This window comes from Amphiura filiformis, chromosome 10 (genome assembly GCF_039555335.1).
Source record: "Amphiura filiformis chromosome 10, Afil_fr2py, whole genome shotgun sequence".
Lineage (NCBI taxonomy): Eukaryota > Metazoa > Echinodermata > Ophiuroidea > Amphilepidida > Amphiuridae > Amphiura > Amphiura filiformis.
Genome location: NC_092637.1, coordinates 47,845,562 through 47,867,784, shown reverse-complemented (window position 1 = coordinate 47,867,784; position 22,223 = coordinate 47,845,562). Strand labels below are relative to the sequence as shown.

Genomic DNA, 22,223 nt, shown 5'->3' with positions numbered 1-22,223 from the left:
CATTCTATTGAGATATACCATGAAAACACGTCAGACATTCAGAGGAATTATCATGAACAAAAAACGAAAAAACAAAACATTAATTGTTCTAATAATATCTGAATTTGATAAGTGCAGCTGTTTGAGAATCCACCTTTTCGTTAAATCCCATAAACCTTTGCGGGTAGCCCTGAGATGTCGTCACGCATATGCGCACGTCGTTGCTGCGCACTTCACAGCTTTAAAATTTGCAGTAAAGGCGCACACCACCAATACAACTTCCCATTGAAACACACGTGAAAACGCGTTTTTTCTTTGCGCGATTTTAGACCTTTTTGGCATCAAATTGAATATAAAAATGCCACCAATCGATTGCAAATCGATGATAAGTTAATATATATTTCAATGTACGGGTAGTCTTCTGATTAAATGTCGAGATATTGGCGTTTAAACAGTGCCATCACCATTTTCGACCCTTTCGCTAACATGAAAACCCAACTGGCCATTTTCAGTCCGAGAGATTGTGTTATGCAACTTTTTGGGCAGTCCAATTTCATGTGTAGGTCTCAAACTTTTATTTTTAAAAGCTATTATGCTTCTCTTTATTTACAAACAAAGCCCAACATGCCTCTAAAAAATGTTGTTTTTATCGGAACTCATCCACATTACATTGCGAAGGGAGTGATTTGGAGGTGTGCACCAGTAACGATGTGAAAAATGATGACATCTCAGGCCGCAAAGGCTTATGGGATTTACCAAAAAAGTGAATTGCTATTGGTTTTATGAATTTGATGTGTCAAACGACGGAATCTGCAAGTAAGGTTATGCACACAAACATTTGTATAGTCCTATAGGTGTTGGTGGTATAAAAATCTCAACTTTTTTTGGAGTAAGTGACGGGATGAGGCTGTAAATCGCGAAATGTCCCTAGTTACTAGGCTATATCAAAAACCTCTTTATACTTGCCATACGATTTCAGACATCTTCATAAATTATCACATTTTTAGAACATTTTAGGGAGCTGGAGACCGGGGGCATACTTGACTTAAAATTGGGTACAGGTGTGCCTCCAAGGAGTCAACTGACCTACCTTTATAAGCAGATTTTACAGAAATATGACCCATTCTTATAGTAAAGATCATTCATATATATAGTCCCAAAATATGGACTATTATAAAAAGGGCCATACATTAAAAAAAAATAGCGTAAATCCATTGCTATGGTAATTAATAACCTATACCTGTTACATCACTACTTCTACAGCGATTTGTATTGATGTATTCCATTGCTTTTTCATCGTCATAAAAATATCTCAAATTTGTCACACACTACATACATTCGTCTAACCAATGCCAGGCATTTCATTCTTCTCAATAGTATTAAAAAATAGTACATTTAGTGATAATTATTATCATGTGAAGTATTTTCAAAAACCAGCTTTAACAATGCAATATTTGTAATTTATTATGAAAAAATCGGTATCTATCGCCCAAATGTACTATGCTAGGTTGAATTCCAATTACGCCCCTCCTCGTATTCAAAGAAATGCTTTAAAATGAAAAGTGCAGCAATAGTGTATTTTTTGAAATCAGTATGTGATATGAATTTTTACAGACGTTTAATGCTTAATTTGCTCATTAACTGTTTTCATTAGGGCGTATTTTTATTATATACGAGTAGGTCCTAAATCAGGAATCGTCAATTGGTTACCAGCAACTACCCGAGTCAGTACCTGTTCACCTCACCACGTTGAAATCGAGCTGTTTGGAACGCCTGTATCTGTAAGTATAGATCGTACATGACCGATTCATACTTTTTCGATGCAATAAGTATACGTTATTCAATGTATTTCCATTCTATTTCTAATTCTATTTATATTCTAACGAATGCCTGTTGATATAATTCGATAATATAGGATATTTTACCAGATATTCTACGTCAAATGTAGGCCTAATTGATTTGTCTTCAACAAACATCCGTTAGAAGTTAAACATGAGTGGAAATAGGTTGAATAACGTATACCTGTTGAACGGATATTCGATGTCGAATAATTATATGGAGTATGACTCGACCCTTATTTGAATGAGAGGGATAATCAGGAAGATGTATAACTTGGGTAGGGTATTGATTCTGGAGAGGTAGACATTTTAATAGGATCATCATGATCATTGGACTATAGGATGTCAAAATGTGGGAAGTCTGATGTTTAGGCCTAAGTGCTGAAAAAATAAGCTATAGTTCAGGTATTGCTGAGTGATACAAAGATACTATTATCAATTCACCATATCATGTATATTACCGCATGTGGATGCGCAGGGGCGTAGCCAGGGGGAGCCGGGGGACAAACTGCCCCCAGAAAATGTTCAGGGATAAAATGGGGACGGAAAAGAGTAAAGTGTCCTTAAAATTACTTAAATTGGGACAAAAAAATAACAAATGGGGACGAAAATTTGGCTTTGCTCCTGCACACTAAAATCATGGCTACATACCCTGCCATACTGTGTGGACCCCTCAATATGTATAACTGGAAGTTTAAACTTAAAGTCCTTGTCCGTAAAAGTATATGAGTTTGACTAAAATTGCTGTTCCGCTGTCATCATTTATCGTGACAACTCGCAATTATGTCTTCAATTATGTCGTCATTTATGTCATCATCATGTCATCATGACAACATGACATTTCCCTTCAGTGCTTCCGTAGTTCCGGGATTACTGATGCATGTCAAATCAGCTGTTTTGGGCAAAAAGTAGAGTTATTTTGACTGAAAAAACCGCAAGCATGGCAAGCGAAGAGGAGGAAAAAACTTCCAGAAATATTGCAATTTATTGACAGATTTTGGTGATTTTAAAGTCATTTGCTAAATTTTTGCTTTCTGCGGCTGCTTTTAAAAAAAGAAATAACAAAAACGTGCTATGATGGCTTTCACATCATTTATGCGTGCGGGTTTGAGAGACAAACCTTAATTTTTGGTTTTTAATTGTTATTTTTGCCTTTGCCTTTGCCTTACCTTTCACCGTTTGAACTCTTACACCACAGTGTATTGTAGAGTAAAACACTGGTAAACTCGGTTTGTAAGTTAATCATTGGCCCGTGTCAAATTAATCATGTCAATAGTCAAACAAGTTTGCTTATTATATCTCTGTTAAATTGCCCAATTGAATATTCAATAAAAAAAAATGCATTTTCAATCTTTTACACTCTAAATTTCGTACTGTTTGACAAGATTACCCGTTTCATTTTGACAGGATTCTGTTAAGTCCCCCTCTGACAAGACAAGCTATTCATTTTTTTGGTCATTTTTGATAAAATCCTATTCATTTTTGACAAGAACCAACTCATTTTTTTAAATGACAGGGCAATCTTATCAAATTTGATGAGTTTCTTGTTATTTTGATGAGAATATCCGATTCATTTTGAAGAGAAATCTGTTATATCCCCATCCGAATAGTTTCCCTTGTCAAATTTGACAAGTTTCTATTTTAAAAATGAGTAGATCGTTATAAAAGTGTAAATCGTTTTTGACTGACTTTAGTATGCAGTCGAATGATTTGAATTTTCAATTTTTTTATCGATTTAGCGATTAAAATTAGGCGCAAATCTTTTCCGATTGAATTGTCTGTGGAAAGGGTTGATTTTCATTGTTTTTCAATCTGTTGAAGACTTAAATTAGGGACAAATTTTTACAAAATGAAAAAAAATGAAAATATTCACTCTAAAAAGTTTGAAATCTCATTCCAAACATAGGCAAAACATGCCATTTGGCTGTACATTATGAGTAGGGCATAATACATGATTTGATAGTGAAATAAGTCCACAAAAAGAGTAAGACTAGTCAATCCAAAAAATCAATTTTAATCTATTTTTTCAATTTATTTAGATTGTTTTCTTTCACCAATCGTTAAAAGATTGAAATATTTCAATCTGTCAATTTAAAATAAAAGAAATACCGTAAAATATTATTATTATTATTATTATTGAATATAGGCTTCTCTCTTTAATTTTTTTTATTGCTGGAATAATCATACGAAAGTTATTTTATTGAAAAGAAGTAGGCCTAAACACAGATTATATGTCGTGTTAATTGAGCGACTGGTATAAAAATTTAAGCTATACTCGTATATTGAAAAGAAGCAACTAAAGCGTCGTGTTTTAAAATTAACGGCGAATGCGTGCTTGCTGTCTCCAGTAGATAGCAGTGTATGGCACGCCTGTCGCGACAAAAAACCCATGTCAAGTTTTCTGTAAGTTTTTTTACACGTTGTCTATCCCGCTTCAATGCGTTACTTTATGGAGTTAGTGCCTCTGTGATATCGATTTTTACTTTAAGATGTTCAGTTTACTGACTCGATACATGTAAGTTACACCTATCGAGTAAATGCCATGGTTTTGCTTTTTTCAATGCTTAGGCCTACGTAGTAGGCCTACGTACACTCTAATTTCGTACTATTCATTTTTTTAATAAGACCCATACTATTTATTTCTTATCCCGTAACTATTCGTTTTGATAAGATATACTGTTCATTTTGATTAGGTATAGACCTATTATGGCTGTGAACAGACAATCTTATAAAAAAAAAGAGCAGTTTCCTTTTTATTTTAGCAAGTAACCATTCAAAGTGACTAGATTTTCAACTCACTTGACAAGATTCTGCTTCAAGACAAACTATTCAAATTTGATTTTTGGGGTAATCTTTGACAAGACAAACTACTGAAATTTGATAAGGCAATTTTTAACAAGAACCTATTCATTTTTTTAAATGACAAGGTAATCTTATCAAATTTGATGAGTTTCTTGTCATTTTGATGAGAATATCCTATTCATTTTCATGACAAACCGGAGATCAACTAAACTGATACTGTATATGAAAGTGGTTCCTTGTTATGCAAATGAGAGAGTTTACGCTCCATAACTTTCACACAGAGATTCGGAGGCTTGCTTTTTGATATTTCCCTATTTCTCGTGCTCAATGACATTTCTTTACAGATGAATGAGCTTGAAAAGAGCCTTCCGCACGACTTTAAAGTGCGGACATATGAGCTGAATTGTTAGTAAAAATGTAATGTGAAGAGAAATCTGTTTCAATAGAAGTCTGTCCCCATCTGAATAGTTTCCCTTGTCAAATTTAACAAGTTTCTATTCAAAAATAAGTAGATCTTGGTCAATTTGGTGCGACATGTTTCTCATTTGATAGCGCGAGTCAAACACCGTTTACACCAGTCAATAATCCTATTGCTGAAGAGGATAATAGTCTTCTACCTATTTCTATAGAATCCTTAAAATAGCTCTAGAGTCTTTGTTTGCTTTGGCTAAATCCTGTTCAAGTGGTGGGTTACAAAGCATTGTATTTTTTGTCTAGGTATGTATAACCAACAATTAATAATGAGAGGACATTCCTGAACCTCGTTGACTTGGGGATGATTTGAAATGACCGCCAATTATGACTGTTTGATATTTATTCGCCAGCGAAGCGTTACGTGTAATCCGATTATCACTATCAATTGGATCACACTTCTGAGTTCTGCACCACGATCGAAATGAGTGCCAGTTACCAAGGAGTTATGTAACCACTTCGCTGGCAAATTACCAGCAATGTGGAAAAAAGAGATACATGTAGAACCGAAAAAAGGTATACAATTTTGTTGAAGGAGCAAAGTTCAACAAATCATACCCGCTTCTAGATATCGTTTAAAGTCAAATGATATAACATTTTAAAGCTTAAATTATATTTATTTTCTAAACACAAAATAAAACAAAATTGACCGGGCCGACTTTACGGTTGATTAGTGGTGTATGGTGCACATTAACGTGCAGTGTGGCAAAAACTCGGCATTTGTGACTGCTTCGGCGTGCCATACAACTCTCGATACGTACGGCCAACCACTGAAGTTTAAAGTTACACCTGCGCATTAAGGTTGCGTCCGTTTCTTTCCAAGCGTTACTATGATTTGTTCTGTTCAACAGCTTTCAATCAGAGAATTACTGTTCATTTTATTTCGCTTTGCATTTCATTTGCCAAGCTATTCATTCGTCATAGCTAAAGGTGAGTCTTTATCTATGTTCACTCACGCAAATCATCGTTCCGGCCTTGCAGTGAACTGAATAAATTCACCAAACATTGGTCATTAATAGTGGACTGTACTGTGTTGTGGATTTCTATCTTCCCTACAGTTTTTGGAAATTAACAAGAGCAACAAGATTTGAAAAGACGAGTATAGCAGAATATCCATCTTTGGAGTACACCAGATCTAGAAAATCTACTCTAAAATTTGGGAATAAGTGTATTTTGTGGAGTAATATTGTGGAATATATTGCATACTTTCATCATGAAGTTTATATTGGTGGTTGTCGCAGTAATTTTGGTAGCCGGAGTAAGTTCAGCGCCGCTAGTCAAGAGATCGCTGGAAGATGAGCAGAAACTGCGGGATCTATTGGTAAGTATAATAGTATGGGTCTATTATGATGTGTTTAACAATAATTGTGGAACAACTCATTAAGGGGGTACTACATCCCTGCCCAATTTTGTGCCTATATTTGCATTTTTCTTGAAAATAATAGTGCATTGGTGACAAGTAAGATATGTATATTATAGGGGCAAGGACTGCAACTACTGCACTGGTAATTTTATTTCAACACAGACCACAGTTGTGGAGTTACAGTCAAAAATGAGGGAAAACCAATATTTGATCAATACATCAATAACTACTTGCCTTGAGTTGCTGAATTTTCAGTGCAGTAGTTGTAATCCTTGCCCCTATAATATAGGCCTACATAATTATCTTACTTGTCACCAATGCGGCACAAAAATAGGCACAAAATTGGCCAGGGGTGTAGTACCTCCTCAAGTCTGAAGGGCAATTGGCCGATTAAAATATGTCAATCTTTTAACGATTGATTATAGGAATCAATCTAAATAGATTGAAACATAGATTGAAACGTTTTTTTGTTTTCACTCTGACTCTCTTTGTAGACCGATTTCACTATCTAATCAAGTGTTACTCCAAATGTACTGCCGAATGACATGTGTTGCATATGTTTGGAATGAGATTTCAAACTGTTTTAGAGTGAACATTTTCAATCTTTTTTAACTGGAAAGGACTTGTCCCTAATTTGGGACGGCAAAAGATTGAAAAGCAATCCTTTCTACTGAGAGTTCAATCGAAAAAGATTTGCCCCTAACTTTTAATTTTTTAATTTTCCATAGAAAAATAGGTGTGTTTTGGCCCTGTATTTAGCGTATATTGGAATAATGCCTGAAAAAAGGAGGAGGCCTTTTTTATTTTATTGTTGTGTAAGGTAAGCCCTCTAATGATCAGAACCTTCCAGAAGTGTTTCTTACATGGAATGCTGAAAAAGCATTTAAGTGTTCACGAATGTGCCGTAGTGTTTATTATCTGTTAAAATATTGTACTCTAAGTTTTAAAATAATAACACTTGGGATTTGTAGTGAAGGCACTGGCACAGTAGGTATGTACTACAGTAATTGAACTATAGGTGCAATTGACCCCCCTCTTTTCATATATCTGACCCCTAATGCCCCCTCTTTTCGTCTTATCGGAATATCTGCCAGCGATAAGCTCTGCCTAGTTTCATGTAGGGGTGACTCGAGCACAGGATATTTTAATAGTTGCCTATGTCAAACCAATACATTCCAAATAGTTCTTAACATTAAGTTTTTCCCAAATCCTGCATGCTTACATGAATGTGTTGTTGTGTATAATCACAGATCCTGCCAAAATAAAGTAGATCTTATCAATAAGATTCTAAAGGCAAATAGTGTATAGGCCGATTTTGAGTTAAACCGTGCTGCTAACTTAAATGTGCCATTTTACTATTTCAGCCCATAAATTAAGCTAAATGATGACAGACTTAGATAGTTGCGTAAAAATACGAAATTTCCACGTATGTTTATATGTGGCGGTGAATGACTGGTCCCGCCGGTCGGGTACTGATGCTCTCCTAAGATGACTTCACCGGAAAAATCCGCGCGAAGCGCTTAAACAATTGAAAAATTGTACATTTTGGTTTGAAACGGACTAAACATGCATGACATCTAGGGTGACTCAATAAAAATACAATAAAAATCATACATCGCATTCGCCTTTGTTAAAACGTGAAGGCAAATGTTTCAAGGTTACATTTTTATTGGGTCACCCTGTATAATATTTACCCGGAATATTTATAAGTTTTTGCCAATTCCGTTGGCCCGGTATTTCAATCGTATAGTTGGGGCTTTGGCATCGCTTCACCAGGTCGATATACACTACTTTTCTTTGCTGAAAATAGCATTTGGCTCAACTGAATGTATAAAAATACGAAATAAAAAATAGAATGTTTAAAAAAATGATGTAAAATGGTTGAGTGAACTTAAAACATATTATTAATTGATTTTACGAAACAGATTGCAGATTCGACTCCAATTTCATCATACGCGTTATAATAATACGAGTATTTCGGAAGCTTTTTGCGTATAATTGTGATCATTTTACGTAATATACACCATGTACGTCCTCGAGTCCCAATGTTGCCATATATTATTTCTGGTCTGGTAAACCTTGACGTAGTAGTAATAATAATTAAAAAGATTCAAATTTCAAATTGAGCTTTAACAAAACCCTACCAAATAATTATTGCGCGTAATACGATTATTATGTTTAAATTTATTAAGGCAAGTTGGACTCAGTGGCCATGTTTCCAGTAATCTAAACACTGCAGTGCAGTATACTGCTTAATACGAGGGTCATTCAAAAGTTCTACCTCCATCATCACATCTCTGTTATCTTACAAGCCAGGATGTTGAAACCCAAAGCTAGTCCGTTATTTTTAAAATTTGAGTAGCTTTCATTCAATTACTGATGTTGTGCCCTCTCCGGGAGTCGTGATATCACTCTTTTGCATTTAGAGCACGGGGGAGGCAGGGGCGTAGCCAGCTTTCTTGGTCGGGGGGGGGCAAAATAAAATTTTGGGGGCACAGACGAAAAAAATTGCAGTTGCATCATACAATACATAGAGACTGTATGTATTCGAGCTTCCCGAAAAGGGCCTTATTGGGATGATGTGTGCGCGTAGCGCGAAAAAAAAATGGTATTTTACACTATTTTCGCCCATTATCCGGCTAAAAAGGGCTTTATTGTTATAATGTGCGCGCGTAGCGCGGAAAAATTTGTATTTTACACTATTTTGGCCCTGAATTTTGCTAGAAAAGGGCCTCCTTGCCCTTTTTTCTTTTCCTTTGCCCTCCTGATTTTCTCTTTCATTTTTTGTCAGAGGGGCACTTTTTCTTTCATTTTTTTGTCAGGGGGGCACTCTGCCCCCCCCCCTGCCCCCCCGCTGGCTACGCTACTGGGGGGAGGGGGTTCGTAGTGGAAACGAGGGTACGGGGATGTAGGGCAGATTCCAGGTGCATTTTGTAACCATTTAGTTTAGATTCGGGTGCATTTTTTAAAAGAAAGGTTTCTGGTTAAACTGACCATTCCATGATTTGACGTATTATTTTGATGAGACAAAAATAAACAAACAAAAGAGACAGAAAAACTTCGTAATACGCCTAATTGACCTTGAACAAGAGCATTGCGTAATTATTGCACTCAAGATTATTTTACGAATTGCGGAAATGTTTTCTACTCAATTAAGCAACAACACAGAGGATGTTGTTTTTGCAAATCACACAAACAAGGCATGGCAAAGGTTAATGAAATCTGGTCACTATATAATAGTCAGATATCAAAACACGCTCACAATCCATGCAAAATTCTTTAAAGCCATAAGGCTGTATAAAATTAATGGCTCTCGTCCGGAGGATGGAGGATTTTCATGAATTGATGTGGAGTTGTTTTTTCCTATCCAATGTAAAATTAGCATTGTTAGTAGTTTTCGGTCTTTTCCAACATTGCTCGAGGAAATGACATGAAATGAGATGTTATTATGAGATGAAGATGAGATGAGATTACCATGAGATGAGATGAAATTAGATGAAATGAAATGAAACGAAACGTTTTCGGGCAATGACTATTGACTATTTCACTTCAGCAATTCATTAAATGTTCAAAACTGTAGCAAACAAAAATTCAAACTTAAATAATTTCAGACAATTAAATCGGCTTTTTGGCTTTGGATTTTGTTGTTAGATTAAATAAATGTTGGAAAGCATGCAAATAAACGACATTCATGACATTTTCAAAACATTATATTAACCCCGTGTTCGTTTCTAAAACTCAGTGTTATGCGTGTTACCAATGTGAAAGCGTATACGGGAATTGAAATGAACTCAATAACATTGCCATAAGGCCGCATACAATTAATGTTTGGCTTCTTGTCCGAAGAATTTTCATGATCAGGAAGGGAGTTTTTTTTTTTCAATGTAAAACTAGCTTTCGTAGTGACTTTTGAACTTTTCCAAGAGTGCTCGAGGAAAAGGGCCCCTTTTCTCCTTTTTCAAATGTGAGATTCTGAGAGATAACCCAGCAAACACAAAACGTTTTCGACATCATTCGCAAAAGGTTATTAAAAGGTTGTCAGAAAACGTTTAAATGTCGGGTTATATAAAGGGTATATTAAGAGTATAAAACGTTTTCATAACCTTAAAAAACATTTTTTGATAATCTACTGCTCAGCAAACAAAAATGGTTTAAAGAAAACATTAAATGTCGGGTTATATAAAGGGTATAAAAACGTTTTAATAACATTCCAAAAACATTCTTGAAAACTTGATACAAAACATTCTAAACAGAATGTTATTTTGGGGTTGAAAAAATATTTTGCGAAAAATGTTTGCCCAAAATATTTTCAATAACGTTTTAAAAACGTTTTCATGACCTTTATATAACCCGACATTTAAATGTTATTAAAAGGTTTTGAAAAAAACATTTTAAGAATATTTATGTGTTTCCTGGGTTCAAATATTTTAACATAATGTTATTTAAGTATTGACACAATATTTGACAAAAATGTTTGCAAAAATAGTTTACAATAACATTTTTTGAAAACATTTAAAAATATTGTTGTAGTGTGTTTTCATACAAAACGTTTTAAAACGTTATATGACCTTTTATATAACCCGACATTTTAATGTTATTAAAACGTTTTTACCTAAACCAAAAGCCAAAATATAACTTATTTAAAACGTTTTTAAAACGTTTTTATGTTTGCTGGGAAGCCTCCCCAGAGTACAACAAAAATACTTGGAACTAAAAAAAAGAAAAAGAAAAGATAGGCCTATTTATAAAAAGAATAACATGAAATTCGATATGAAAATGAGATGACATGAGCTGAAGATGAGATTAGATGAGATGAGATGAAATGAGATGAATGAGATGAGAGATGAGAAGAGATAAGATAAGAATACATGAGATGAAGATGAGATGGATTGAAGATGAGATGAGATAAGATTACATGAGATGGAGATGAGAAGAAAATGAGATGAAATGAGATGAGATGAGATGAGATGAGATGAGATGAGATGAGATGAAATGAAACGAGATGAACTTTTATAAGATTACAATTTCAAAGTATAGGATTTACATTTAGTCCAAAAGGATTCTGCAGGACTTAAAAATAATGATACTTTGTAATTTAGAGGTAGCACAGTCTTCTGCTGTTTTTGCACTCTTTCGAGGGTGCAATTTTCACCCCAAAATTTCTGTGCTGACAATTTTGTAGCCCACGCATTCTATATAATATGCTTCCATGGCAAGAGTCATATGTTTCTCATTTTTAGCCTAAAATGTCACCATTTAAATTAGCCATTTCTTTAGCCATGGAAACCGATTACAAAACATAGAAGATAAAATTTCCCAGACTCTTCTAAACATTTTGATATATATTTTGTCTATTTAAAAACTGCAACGACACGAACATTTCTTGGCGCTGGTTTCTCTACTGGTAAGAATAACACTGGTTTCATTGTATTGTATTGTATTGTATTGTATTGTATTGTATTGTATTGTATTGTATTGTATTGTAGTGTAGTGTAGTGTAGTGTAGTGTAGTGTATTGTATTGTATTGTGTTGTATTGTATTGTATTGTATTACTAATTAAGTCATTGTCTTGTTGCATGATGGCATGCAGAATGATTGCACGGCATGAGAAAGTAGTTTGGTTTCAGATGTTACTATAAATTTTATTAGTATACTTGATTGTAGATTTCGAAGGTACTTCTCTTAAAATGTAATATTTTTAAATATTAAAAATCATATGCTGTAGATTTAAAAATCTACAGCATTCTTTGCACTCAACAAGCCTAAAAATAGAATCGAATTGTAAAAAGACGGCATTCCTATTGTTCAAAACTATCAAATTCCATCTTAACCATGCATGGTAACAATATTTTACTAGCTTTTACTGCCGGCGTAGATTTCTTTTTGACATTGGGGATGGGGTTGAAAAAAAAACCACTTGAAGTGCAGTGAATCCAGAATTTTGTTGCGATAGAATAAGTTTAGGAAAATCTTTTATTATTGAAGCTAAAATGGTGGAATATTGTGCAAAGTAGAAAAAATTTACGCGAAGCACGCAAAATGTGCATTTTTTCGGCTACAATGGCCAAATATGAGGTTAATTTGGTCAAAAATCCATGGGGATCCAGGGGATGTATGGACCCCGCCCTTATCAAATTATTGGGGAATTTATACCCCCATCCCACGAGATTTACGCCTATGTTTACTGTAAATTCTATTTTTGACGGTGTATTATTTTATTTGTATTGTGATCAAGCAAAATAGTACACACAACACGTACGTTTAAACATTATGTTTAAGGTGTGGAAATTGGGGTATAGAAATCAGTAAGACCAATGGTATATTTAACTTTTGGGAACTGGGAAGTCCTTTAGTACAATAGCGAAACCTTTGATATATAGAACAGAACGTGCCTGGTATAATAGTATTGCAAAGTAGGGCATGATGATATGTGTTTATTGGTGAATTACCCTCTGGTATACTGCGCCAAGAAAGTATCCTTACACTTGGAAAAATAATCACAACTTCAAAACTGAACCATATTGGGGTAAATTTGTTTTTTCAATAGATGCACTATCTAATCCGGTACATTTTGACACCCCATTGAATCCAATGTGACTTCAAGAAGCAAAGTTACAAGCATTTGATTAGAGTCCAGTTTTAAAAGTGACACACTGGCCTATTCAAAACTCCACGGACTAGACATCTGGTTTGAGAGTGGTAAATGGCTAATTTGTGTGTACCTTTGATTTAAAACAAAAGGAACAAAAGAAAACTGAAACAAAAGAGCTGACAAATAAAATGCCAGTTATGAAAAGTACAGAGAAGTAAAAACTGTAATAAATAATGCTTTAAATAAAGCTTGATTGAAGAAACTGTGTAATCTCTGTGTTGCGCTTGTTGGAATCTTTTTTGCGCCTTGTATAGGCCAATTTGTCACTTTTAATACTGGACCTTCGTCTATTCAATTGCTTGTAACTTTACTTCTTGGGGTCACATTGGATTCAATGTGGTGTCATAATGTGCAGGATTAGAGTGTGCACCTATTACAAAAACAAATTTACCCCAATAAGGTTCAGTTTTGTAATTGTGATTATTTTTCCAAGTGTAAGGATACTTTCTTGGCGCAGTATATATCCTTAAGGCGTGTGTGATGGCAAGAGCCATGTTTGAGCTATTTAAGTAAAAAAAAAACTACAATGTACTTTTGCTAAGGGCGTACAACACCCATTGTATTTTTTTATTTATTTTTTTTTTTTTTTTTTTTAAGAAAGTGGTAGGCCTACATGCAAAATGAAGGGGCAAATCTTCTCGTTCTATTGGTAACATCGGTATCAATGTAGCTTACATGCTTTTAAGGGTAGAAGCCAAAACGTGGTACATGCCTGATGTACCACTTTTTGGCTTCTGGGGAATTAGCAGTTCTCTGGATATAACCAGGTTTTATGATATAACATGGTTTTGGATCACCACAGTCAAAAGGCTCTATACTATAGGGCTAGACGAAACTTCGGGCATGCAAGCATAAGCGACCTTGTGGAGGTGGTTGCCAAAGATAATTATAGCTGGTTGGGCACTTTTAAAAGACATACAAGTGTAGCCAACAATCGGGCTTCTTACCCTGATCGGAACTGACTGTTACGAGGTCTAGTATCATGGGTCATCTGCCCCGCCTTTACCAGGTTAACCACTGGGTGAACGGAATTAGATTTTTTTTATCTGTCTGTGTTGGTCGGACGGGTGGGTGGGTGGGTGGTGTTGCAGGGTAGGTTGGGTTGGGGATGGGGTCAATTTACATCTGACTAGTAGAGGTCACCAAACAGATTTCCATCCTATTATTACAATTAAATATCTTTATGTGCAACAGTATACCTAATAATACATGTATGTAATTGCCCCCAATGGGTTGGAGGAGTCACACCTCTTGGTGACAGTGTTTGGCGCTTCTTACTCTTCCATGCTAGCCCATTGGGTCTTTTTTCTTTTTGTTTTCTTTATTGTATGTGTTATTTTATTTTGCTTTTTTGATGTATTTTACGCCGAATTTGTAAAGAAGAATAAAAAATGAAAGTCTGTGGCGTTTCCTCTCCCTCGAGAAAAATCATGCGCATGGGGCGGCGCGGCAATGACACCCCATAATAAAGCCTTGGATCTCCTTTATATATAAAATACATACCATTCCCCTTGAAAGCTTTTAGCTGTTCATGCAGTTAGACGAGGCTTAAAAAGTTGAATTCTTGTACAATATTGTCATTTTTTGCACGTAAACCTTCTTACAAATACAATGTAGCAAGCTCAAGGTCATTATCATATTACTAACACGGATTGACCTTTATTGTCTAAAAATACCACAGTATAAAAAGTTTTCAAAATGACCATTAGCCCATGACAAAATGGATAGATAAACTTGACCCGTGTTTTTAAACTGGTTGTTTACATAATGCATGGATAAATAATATTTGACTAATTTGCAGCGAACTCTGTTAAAATCCTAGACCTTTACAAAAATGTTTTTGACCAAAAAATAATCACATTTTTTTGACCAAGTAAAGATTTTGAAAACATGATAATGTTGGATGGGTTTGTCACCCAATACAAAATGTATTGGTCTTGCTATGAGTTGGACTCAACTACGTCTCGTCCAATATTTTAAAACCCATCGCTCTACCAATAAATTTGTGTATTGGGTTCAAACCATCCAATTTTATATCAATTATATTGGGTGCCTGAAATTGTACACAAGTTGTGTACTTTTATAAACATTGTGAATAATTGTGCAAAATCACCCAAATAGTGACCAAATTTTATATGCACAAATAAACCAAAATCAACGAAAGCAAGTTGTATGCATGTTCTTGCTATCTTCAGTAGATAGCACCATTTTTGGAAAAGAGGGCACGTTTGTTGTTTGTTTGTTCTTAAAACCTTTATCGTTTTACGAAATTGTCGCTTATTCACAATTTAAAGTATTGGATGTCTGCCCACCAAACATACAAAATATTTTTAAAACGTTATAAACGTTTTATTAACGCGTTTTAGTGTTGGTTAAAACGTTAAATATAACATTTAAAGATAATGAAAATATTTTGAAATCGTTTTTTTATGAAAAAACACTACAACTACATTTAAAAAAAAACTTTGTCAAAATGTTATTGTCAAATACTTTTAGCAAATTTTTTAATAGCATTATGTGAGAATGTTTTGCATCATGCATCAAGTTTTCAAAAATGTTTTCTGAATGTTATTAATACGTTTTATACCCTAACGTTTCCTCTAAAACGTTTTGTGTTTGCTTGGTATATAATATAATATGCATGCAATAATAAATCATGAAATAATATTTTTTGTTGATTCGTTCTTCTGCAGATGAGATGGAACTTCTTTCTTTTAATGTTTTGTTTCGGGTTTTTTTGGTTGATGTTTCTTTTGTCTTGTTTGTTTTATTTTTGTGTTTTTTATTTTTTGTTTTGTGATAACTTTGATTGATAGAGGTACACAAATTTGTATAATTGTTTATAATGTACCTCTCATGTCATACTTTATTATAGTGCGATAGCGTTACGCATCAATTATTTTATCTTTCAATCTGTCTGTATTCCTGGTTTTCTGTCTGTCTTACCCTCAGTGGCGGCACCAGAATTTTTTTCGGGGGAGCATTGAGGGGGCAAAGTGAATTTCGGGGGTAAAATCATCAAATTTTGCGCAAAATTGTCGTATAAAGTGGAATTTTTCGTAATTCGGAATTTGCCCCCCGTGGCGCCGCCACTGCTTACCCTCTATGCCTGCTTGCTTGATCCATTTTATTGGTTGATTTAAAGTCACTGTTTACTGTTTGTCTGGATATGTTCGACTGCCATGATGTCTGTCCTTCTGTCTGTCAGTTTGTCTGCCTACATGTACTTGTCTGTCTTTGAAACGGCTTTCATGATAATTCTTACTCTTTGGTTAAGCTTATTGTACTTTATTATTTATACTTCTAAAGGTTATTCTGTTTGTGATTTTTCTTCCTCAGATGCAGTATCTCGATGGTAACAACGCTCAGATAGCAGATGAACAAGCTGATGACACTGCTGCAGTATTGGAAGAAGAACGAGAAGAGAATGAGCAGATAGACCAGGTTCGTATAATGGAATAGGGAGATTGGGTTATTCCATTTAAAATCTACTACAAGATTTCAAATGGAATTAGCACATTAGGCAGCTCCGTTTTAAACTCATCCTCCCTCTGTGGAAGATCCGGGTTGAATCTTTCTCAGAGGGTGTATGAAATTCAAATGGAGCTGCCTAATACTCCAATTCCATTTGAAATTAATACTTCCTCCCCCCTGTGGAAGATATCTATATGGAATAGCTCATTGCGATGTTCTATAGGCCTCGGGTTCAAGCTGCATACTCCTTCGTCACAAAAGAGGGAGCGAGATAAATAGAAGTTTATCAGGATACAGTCTAGAATCTCTGTTTGGTGGGTAGATGCGGGACTTCCAAAAAGTGGACCTTATTCAAATGAAGAGTGCGCTTGCGTATATTTTTTGTGGACCTACACGCCCTGAAATTGTCCCTTTCGGATTTTTGAACGCCTTATCTCCAAAAGTGGGAATTTTGTCAATTTTCTCCGACTTTTGGACCTTTATTTTGGAAAATAGCAAAAAGTGGTACTTTGTGGATTTTTGTTTTGTTTTGCGGGGGGTGGGCCTGGGGTGTGTATTAACATGGTTACCATTGTTACAGTGTAATCATACCACTTTACTTTTTTTTTTATCAAGGTTGTTGAAAAAGAGGAAGACGGACTCGGAGAGGCACTATTCAAAGCAGCTCAACTCGAGAAGAAAAATGACAAAAAAGAGGAGCAGAAATTGGATAATCGGGAGCAACAATTGGAGACAGAATTAGAGAATGAGGAAGGGGAGCTAGAAACAACGCTTGAAGAGAGGGAGAAAGATATCTTGGAAAACATCGAGAGGGAACTTTTGTTGATAGAACTTAAAAAGGAGCTAAGTAAAAAATCGTCTGGCGGTGTGCAGCCTGGCAAATAGAAGATTATGATATTGACATACAGGGTGTCCCAAAATGGGCTGTTCAGGGTGTTCCAAAATGGGCTAGTCCAGTTGAAATCCATACACCCGCTGTGGACGACATGACCTTAATCTCCCGACAGGGAGTATGAATTTCAAATGGGGTTACCTGAATGTGTGACCCCATTTGAAACCTATATACGCTCTCTGTGTGGAATATTAAGGTCATGTCTTCCATAGAGTGTCTATGTATTTCAACTGGAATAGTCCAAACAGGGGTAATTTTCCAAGACCTTTGCTCTGACACAGGGGGAAGCTCCATCCAGTTTGGGACCCGTCGTCTGTCGCAGCAACTTTTCAAAACGGTCGTGACATCATTTCGAGACACCCTGTAGGCCCTAATTATAAAGTTGGGTGAAAATTTCAACCCTCCCATGGCAAAAAGGCATAACTGACACTAATGTCATTATGGGTTATGACCACAGATGTTTTACACACATAATAAAAATACACAAATTTTAAATTTCAAAAAAGATCAAAAAATTAATGTCTGTTGGTAAACTTCAATACGAAAGGCCAAATTTGATGACAGGCTTTTCATCCCAGCTTCATACACTTTAAGCACATTATAATATACAGTTTACTTCGAGGACTGTTAAATGTCAAAAAATTCAATTCTTTGCCATAAAGTTGATAAATCACGAATTAAAAAAAATCTAAATTATTATGATATTAGAAGGACATTCCTCGTATTCAGAATGTAATTTGGTGTGTCTGACGTGCTTTATGGTCGCAAAAAGACCAATATGTTAGTTATGCTCTTTTGCCATAAGGTGATAAAATGTTCTTGATAATATTGAGGGAACTTAATAAACTTATATCATAGACCGTACAGTCTATGTTTATGACTAGGGCACAACATACAGCCCATGTTCCTAAAAGTTGTGCCTAATTTTAAAATCTAATCCTAACTATATAGTTGGTGTAATATCGTGTTTATTTTCTCATGGGAAGTCCTGATCTCAATCCTATTTTGTTCTTGTGACCACGCACGGATCCAGGTTTTTGAAGGGGGAGGAGGCCCACTCAAAAACAAAATTGGTGGATCCAAATTTTTCATGGTGATTATTCTGGGGGAGGGGTTCCCTCCGGGTGTAGGAAAATTGTGCAAATAAAATGTGCGTATTTTTTTTGGGGGGGGGGGGGCTTTGGGGCGCCAGTCGGTTCTGCATACAGGACAAAAAAGGTTCTCAGTTGAACCTTCAAGTTTTTTCTGATAGTGTAGTAAACATATCCAGTCAAAACCTTCACTCTTAGAGCGAATGGACTTTAACATATTAAGCAAAACAAGATTAGGAAATGTAAATCATATCTATTACAGTGAGAGATATGTAAAATCGTATAAGAGGATTGGTTTCAAATAAAAAGGAATAAACATCAGGTTACCATTTCGGTTACTATTGTTAGGAAACGGTACATCAAGTTGGACCGAAAGGAATAGTAGAATTCACCAAAACCTTAAATGGAAAAATCACAAGGACCAATGTCCCGACCAATGTATTGGAGAATACATGTATATCAAAAATATAAGAATTTAAACTGAATGTGAGTCGATTATGTACTTCCTTACATTAATAAATTGGCCTTGCAATGTTAATGCGGCAAAATTTTTAAAAAACACTGAACCTTAAATTTTTGAGTATAGTATACTTCGTAAAATCAACGGGTTCTACAAAATGAGACTGTTGTTCTGTGTACTTTGATACCTTATATTTAGTACGACTGGATTTACGCAGCAAACAGCAATGGCTTTTCCAGAAAATAGATGCACACCCCTAACCGGGAGTTCGGATTTCCGGACTTTTAGTCCAGTCGTAATTGTTGGAAATCCAGACTTTTAAAGTGTCCAAGTGCCAAATATTCCAGCAGAAATATAGTTCAAAATCAGAAATCCGCAATTTTAGGCCTCATTTTGGACATTTCCGTGATATTTAATTGCATTTCCAAGCTTTTTCAAATAACATTGGCAACTGGAATTCCAGTCGTTTTCAGAAAGCAAACTTGGAAATCCAGACATATCTGTTCTGGTTAAATTACTCCTTTATAGGGGGGTGTGCATTTATTTTCTGGAATAGCCTAAAGAATTGAGGTGAGATTTCAAAAATGACGAACTGAGATGTTCGACGCCGAAGTTCACCCCTTTATGGCGATTTCATTTGTCTTGTTAATTATTGCCATGTTAAGAAATAATATCCATGAAAAGATAAGATGTCATTATTTTCAATTCTATCTTTTATTATTAATTAACTAGATTAATTTTAATTAATTAATGAACATGGAGAAATTAGGTCGCACTGTCCATGTTGTGATAAGTAAGACATGCATAATGCACAGAAGAAAATTATCTTTCTATATATAGAACGCTTTAGCTTTTTATTTAAAATAAAACGCTACTTTTGCGTGTGTTATTAATAATAATGCTCTGGTAATAGGTTTGAATCTCTTTAATCTTGCTTTGAATTAGTTTGTAATTTTGGTATTAAGGCCAAATTAAATTTAGTTTGTCTCAAGGCTCCTCCGATGTTAAAAATTTAAAGCTGTTATGCGGTTTTCATTTTAATCTATTTGTCAGTTTATTTTCATTAAATGATATTTTATTCAGTGCAGATGGACGACACTTGCAGACTAAAAATGCATTCGCACTGACATTCAATATTTTATATGCGTATTGCAAGCCACAATAACCATGCACTACCGGTACATGTGACTAGCTGGGTGGCACAGTAAAGCAATTTCAGAACATTTAAAAAACCTATAAAATAAAGTAAAATTGCTTTTAAGCAATATAAACTGCTCCAAAAAAGAAACTTACCAGGTAAGAAATTTGTCTGTCAAATTCAAACGACAAATTGTGTTACACTAAATGGGATATGAGTGGAAGCAGTGTTAATTTACGCGAATTTTGACACCTCATTTGTTGCAAACGGATGAGTATTTTTGAAGTTATGCTTATTTAACCGAACCTATCCACTGGAATGAAAGTTGCACTCATACCACTTGAGATGGTTGGCAGTATACAGGTGTAATCAGTGCTCTCCTCTTCTTCTTTGCATGACTAACTAAAGTGTGAGTTGACAAAGAATAAAAGTTCTGAACATCCTTTCATGTGTCTGTTTATTGTGTGAATTCATTGGGGCGGACCTGCAACTTTCAAATTTGATAGTAGGCTTGTTCAAATGAGCATAACTTCAAAAGTTTTAATCTGTTTGCGACAAATGAGGTGTCAAACTCCGCGTAAATGTACACCGCTTCCACTCATATGCTATTCAGTATAATACGATTTGTCGTTTGAACTTGACAGACGAATTTCTTACCTGGTAAGTTACTTTTTGGGACCTTTATGTGTGACTAATGCGCGCGCTTGAGCTTTGAGACAAAATCTTAATGTGGCCTACGGCATGATTTGTGTATCTTTCTTATGTAAATTTTACATTTATAGGAACATGTGTTTCAGCACGGAATAATGACTATTCTCTAATAAAAAAAACCTTTAAAAGGGATCAAGGGATTATCAGCTATTATCTTTTCTTGGAAATGTTGGAAAAATGAAATCAAATAAAATTAATGTCTTACCAAAATTCAAAATGGTTAATGTCAGTTTTATTTCTACCTGGTTCAGTTCATGTCCAACAATGGATTAAGAAGCTTAAAATATTTCAAATCCACGGCTTTAAGGGGCCTTATATCGACTTTTCTAAGATTAGCCCCTATTGGAAAGTAAATGTGACCTATCCATGTATGAGAAATGCCATGGGTCAGTACATGTCATATATCTTCGTTGTTTATACGAACATTTATCTGCAAAGATTTTTGGGTAAATGAGTGAAAAATCGGTATTTTGCACATAAATATATATTTCATATAGAGAAATATGCCACATGGTCGGCAATTCTTCCCAAGCATATGCAGATTAGATCCACATAATTAGATCCACAAAACGGTCGCTAATATGAGACCCTTTAACAGAAATGGGAAATATCTGGTTCGATACCATAATCCTTCCATTCTTCATGGCTCATCATACCTCGATTACTTTTGTAAGGTCATATTTAAAAAGTTTTAAAAAGTATACGTCTAAGACAAGTTTTAAATCCCACAAATTTTGTTTTATGGTGTGACCTTACTTACATTTTCACTAATTTAAGGGGGTACTACACCCCTGGCCAATTTTGTGCCTATTTTTGCATTTTTCTCAAAAATTATAGCCCAATGGGGACAAGTAAGATATGTGTATTATAGGGGCAAGGACTACAACTACTGCACTGGAAATTTTATTTCAGCACAGACAACAGTTGTGGAGTTACAGTTAAAAATGAGGGGAAACCAATATTTGATCAATAAATCAATAACAACTTGCTCAGAGTTGCTGAATTTTCAGTACAGTAGTTGTAGTCCTTGCCCCTATAATACTAGTATACATATCTTACTTGTCACCAATGTGCTATAATTTTTGAGAAAATTGCAAAAATAGGCACAAAATTGGCCAGGGGTGTAGTACCCCCTTAAAGTGTTAATCATATAATTCTTCCAATAAACAAAGGAAAATCCATTTTATTGATATTTTAGTTTTAAAAAAATGGAAAAATTCTTTTTGTGCATTTGTCATAATATGGCCAATTTCCTGAGCTTAAGGCGAGTGTGGCGAGACAGGAGCCATATTCTTACAGTTTCAGTCATAGGAACTAACAAACAAGATGTGGTGTACTTCTTTCTTGGCCC

The 22,223-nt window shown here is 35.1% G+C and overlaps 1 protein-coding gene across 3 annotated transcripts; it reads left to right on the top strand.

Annotated features, from left to right (window-relative positions):
* The first annotated feature begins 1,627 nt into the window (after positions 1-1,627).
* Positions 1,628-21,004, top strand: LOC140162960 (uncharacterized). Of its 3 annotated transcripts, none has more exons than XM_072186278.1 (4): positions 1,628-1,760; positions 6,149-6,411; positions 16,476-16,550; positions 17,196-21,004. In XM_072186278.1, exons 2-4 carry the CDS (start codon positions 6,304-6,306, stop codon positions 17,463-17,465), a joined length of 453 nt encoding a protein of 150 aa, XP_072042379.1. In that variant the 5' UTR covers positions 1,628-1,760; positions 6,149-6,303; the 3' UTR covers positions 17,466-21,004. The 3 variants fall into 3 exon arrangements, with proteins under 3 accessions (XP_072042379.1, XP_072042378.1, XP_072042377.1); XM_072186277.1 differs by having other exon boundaries at positions 16,452-16,550; XM_072186276.1 differs by having other exon boundaries at positions 16,446-16,550.
* Positions 21,005-22,223: the final 1,219 nt, after the last annotated feature.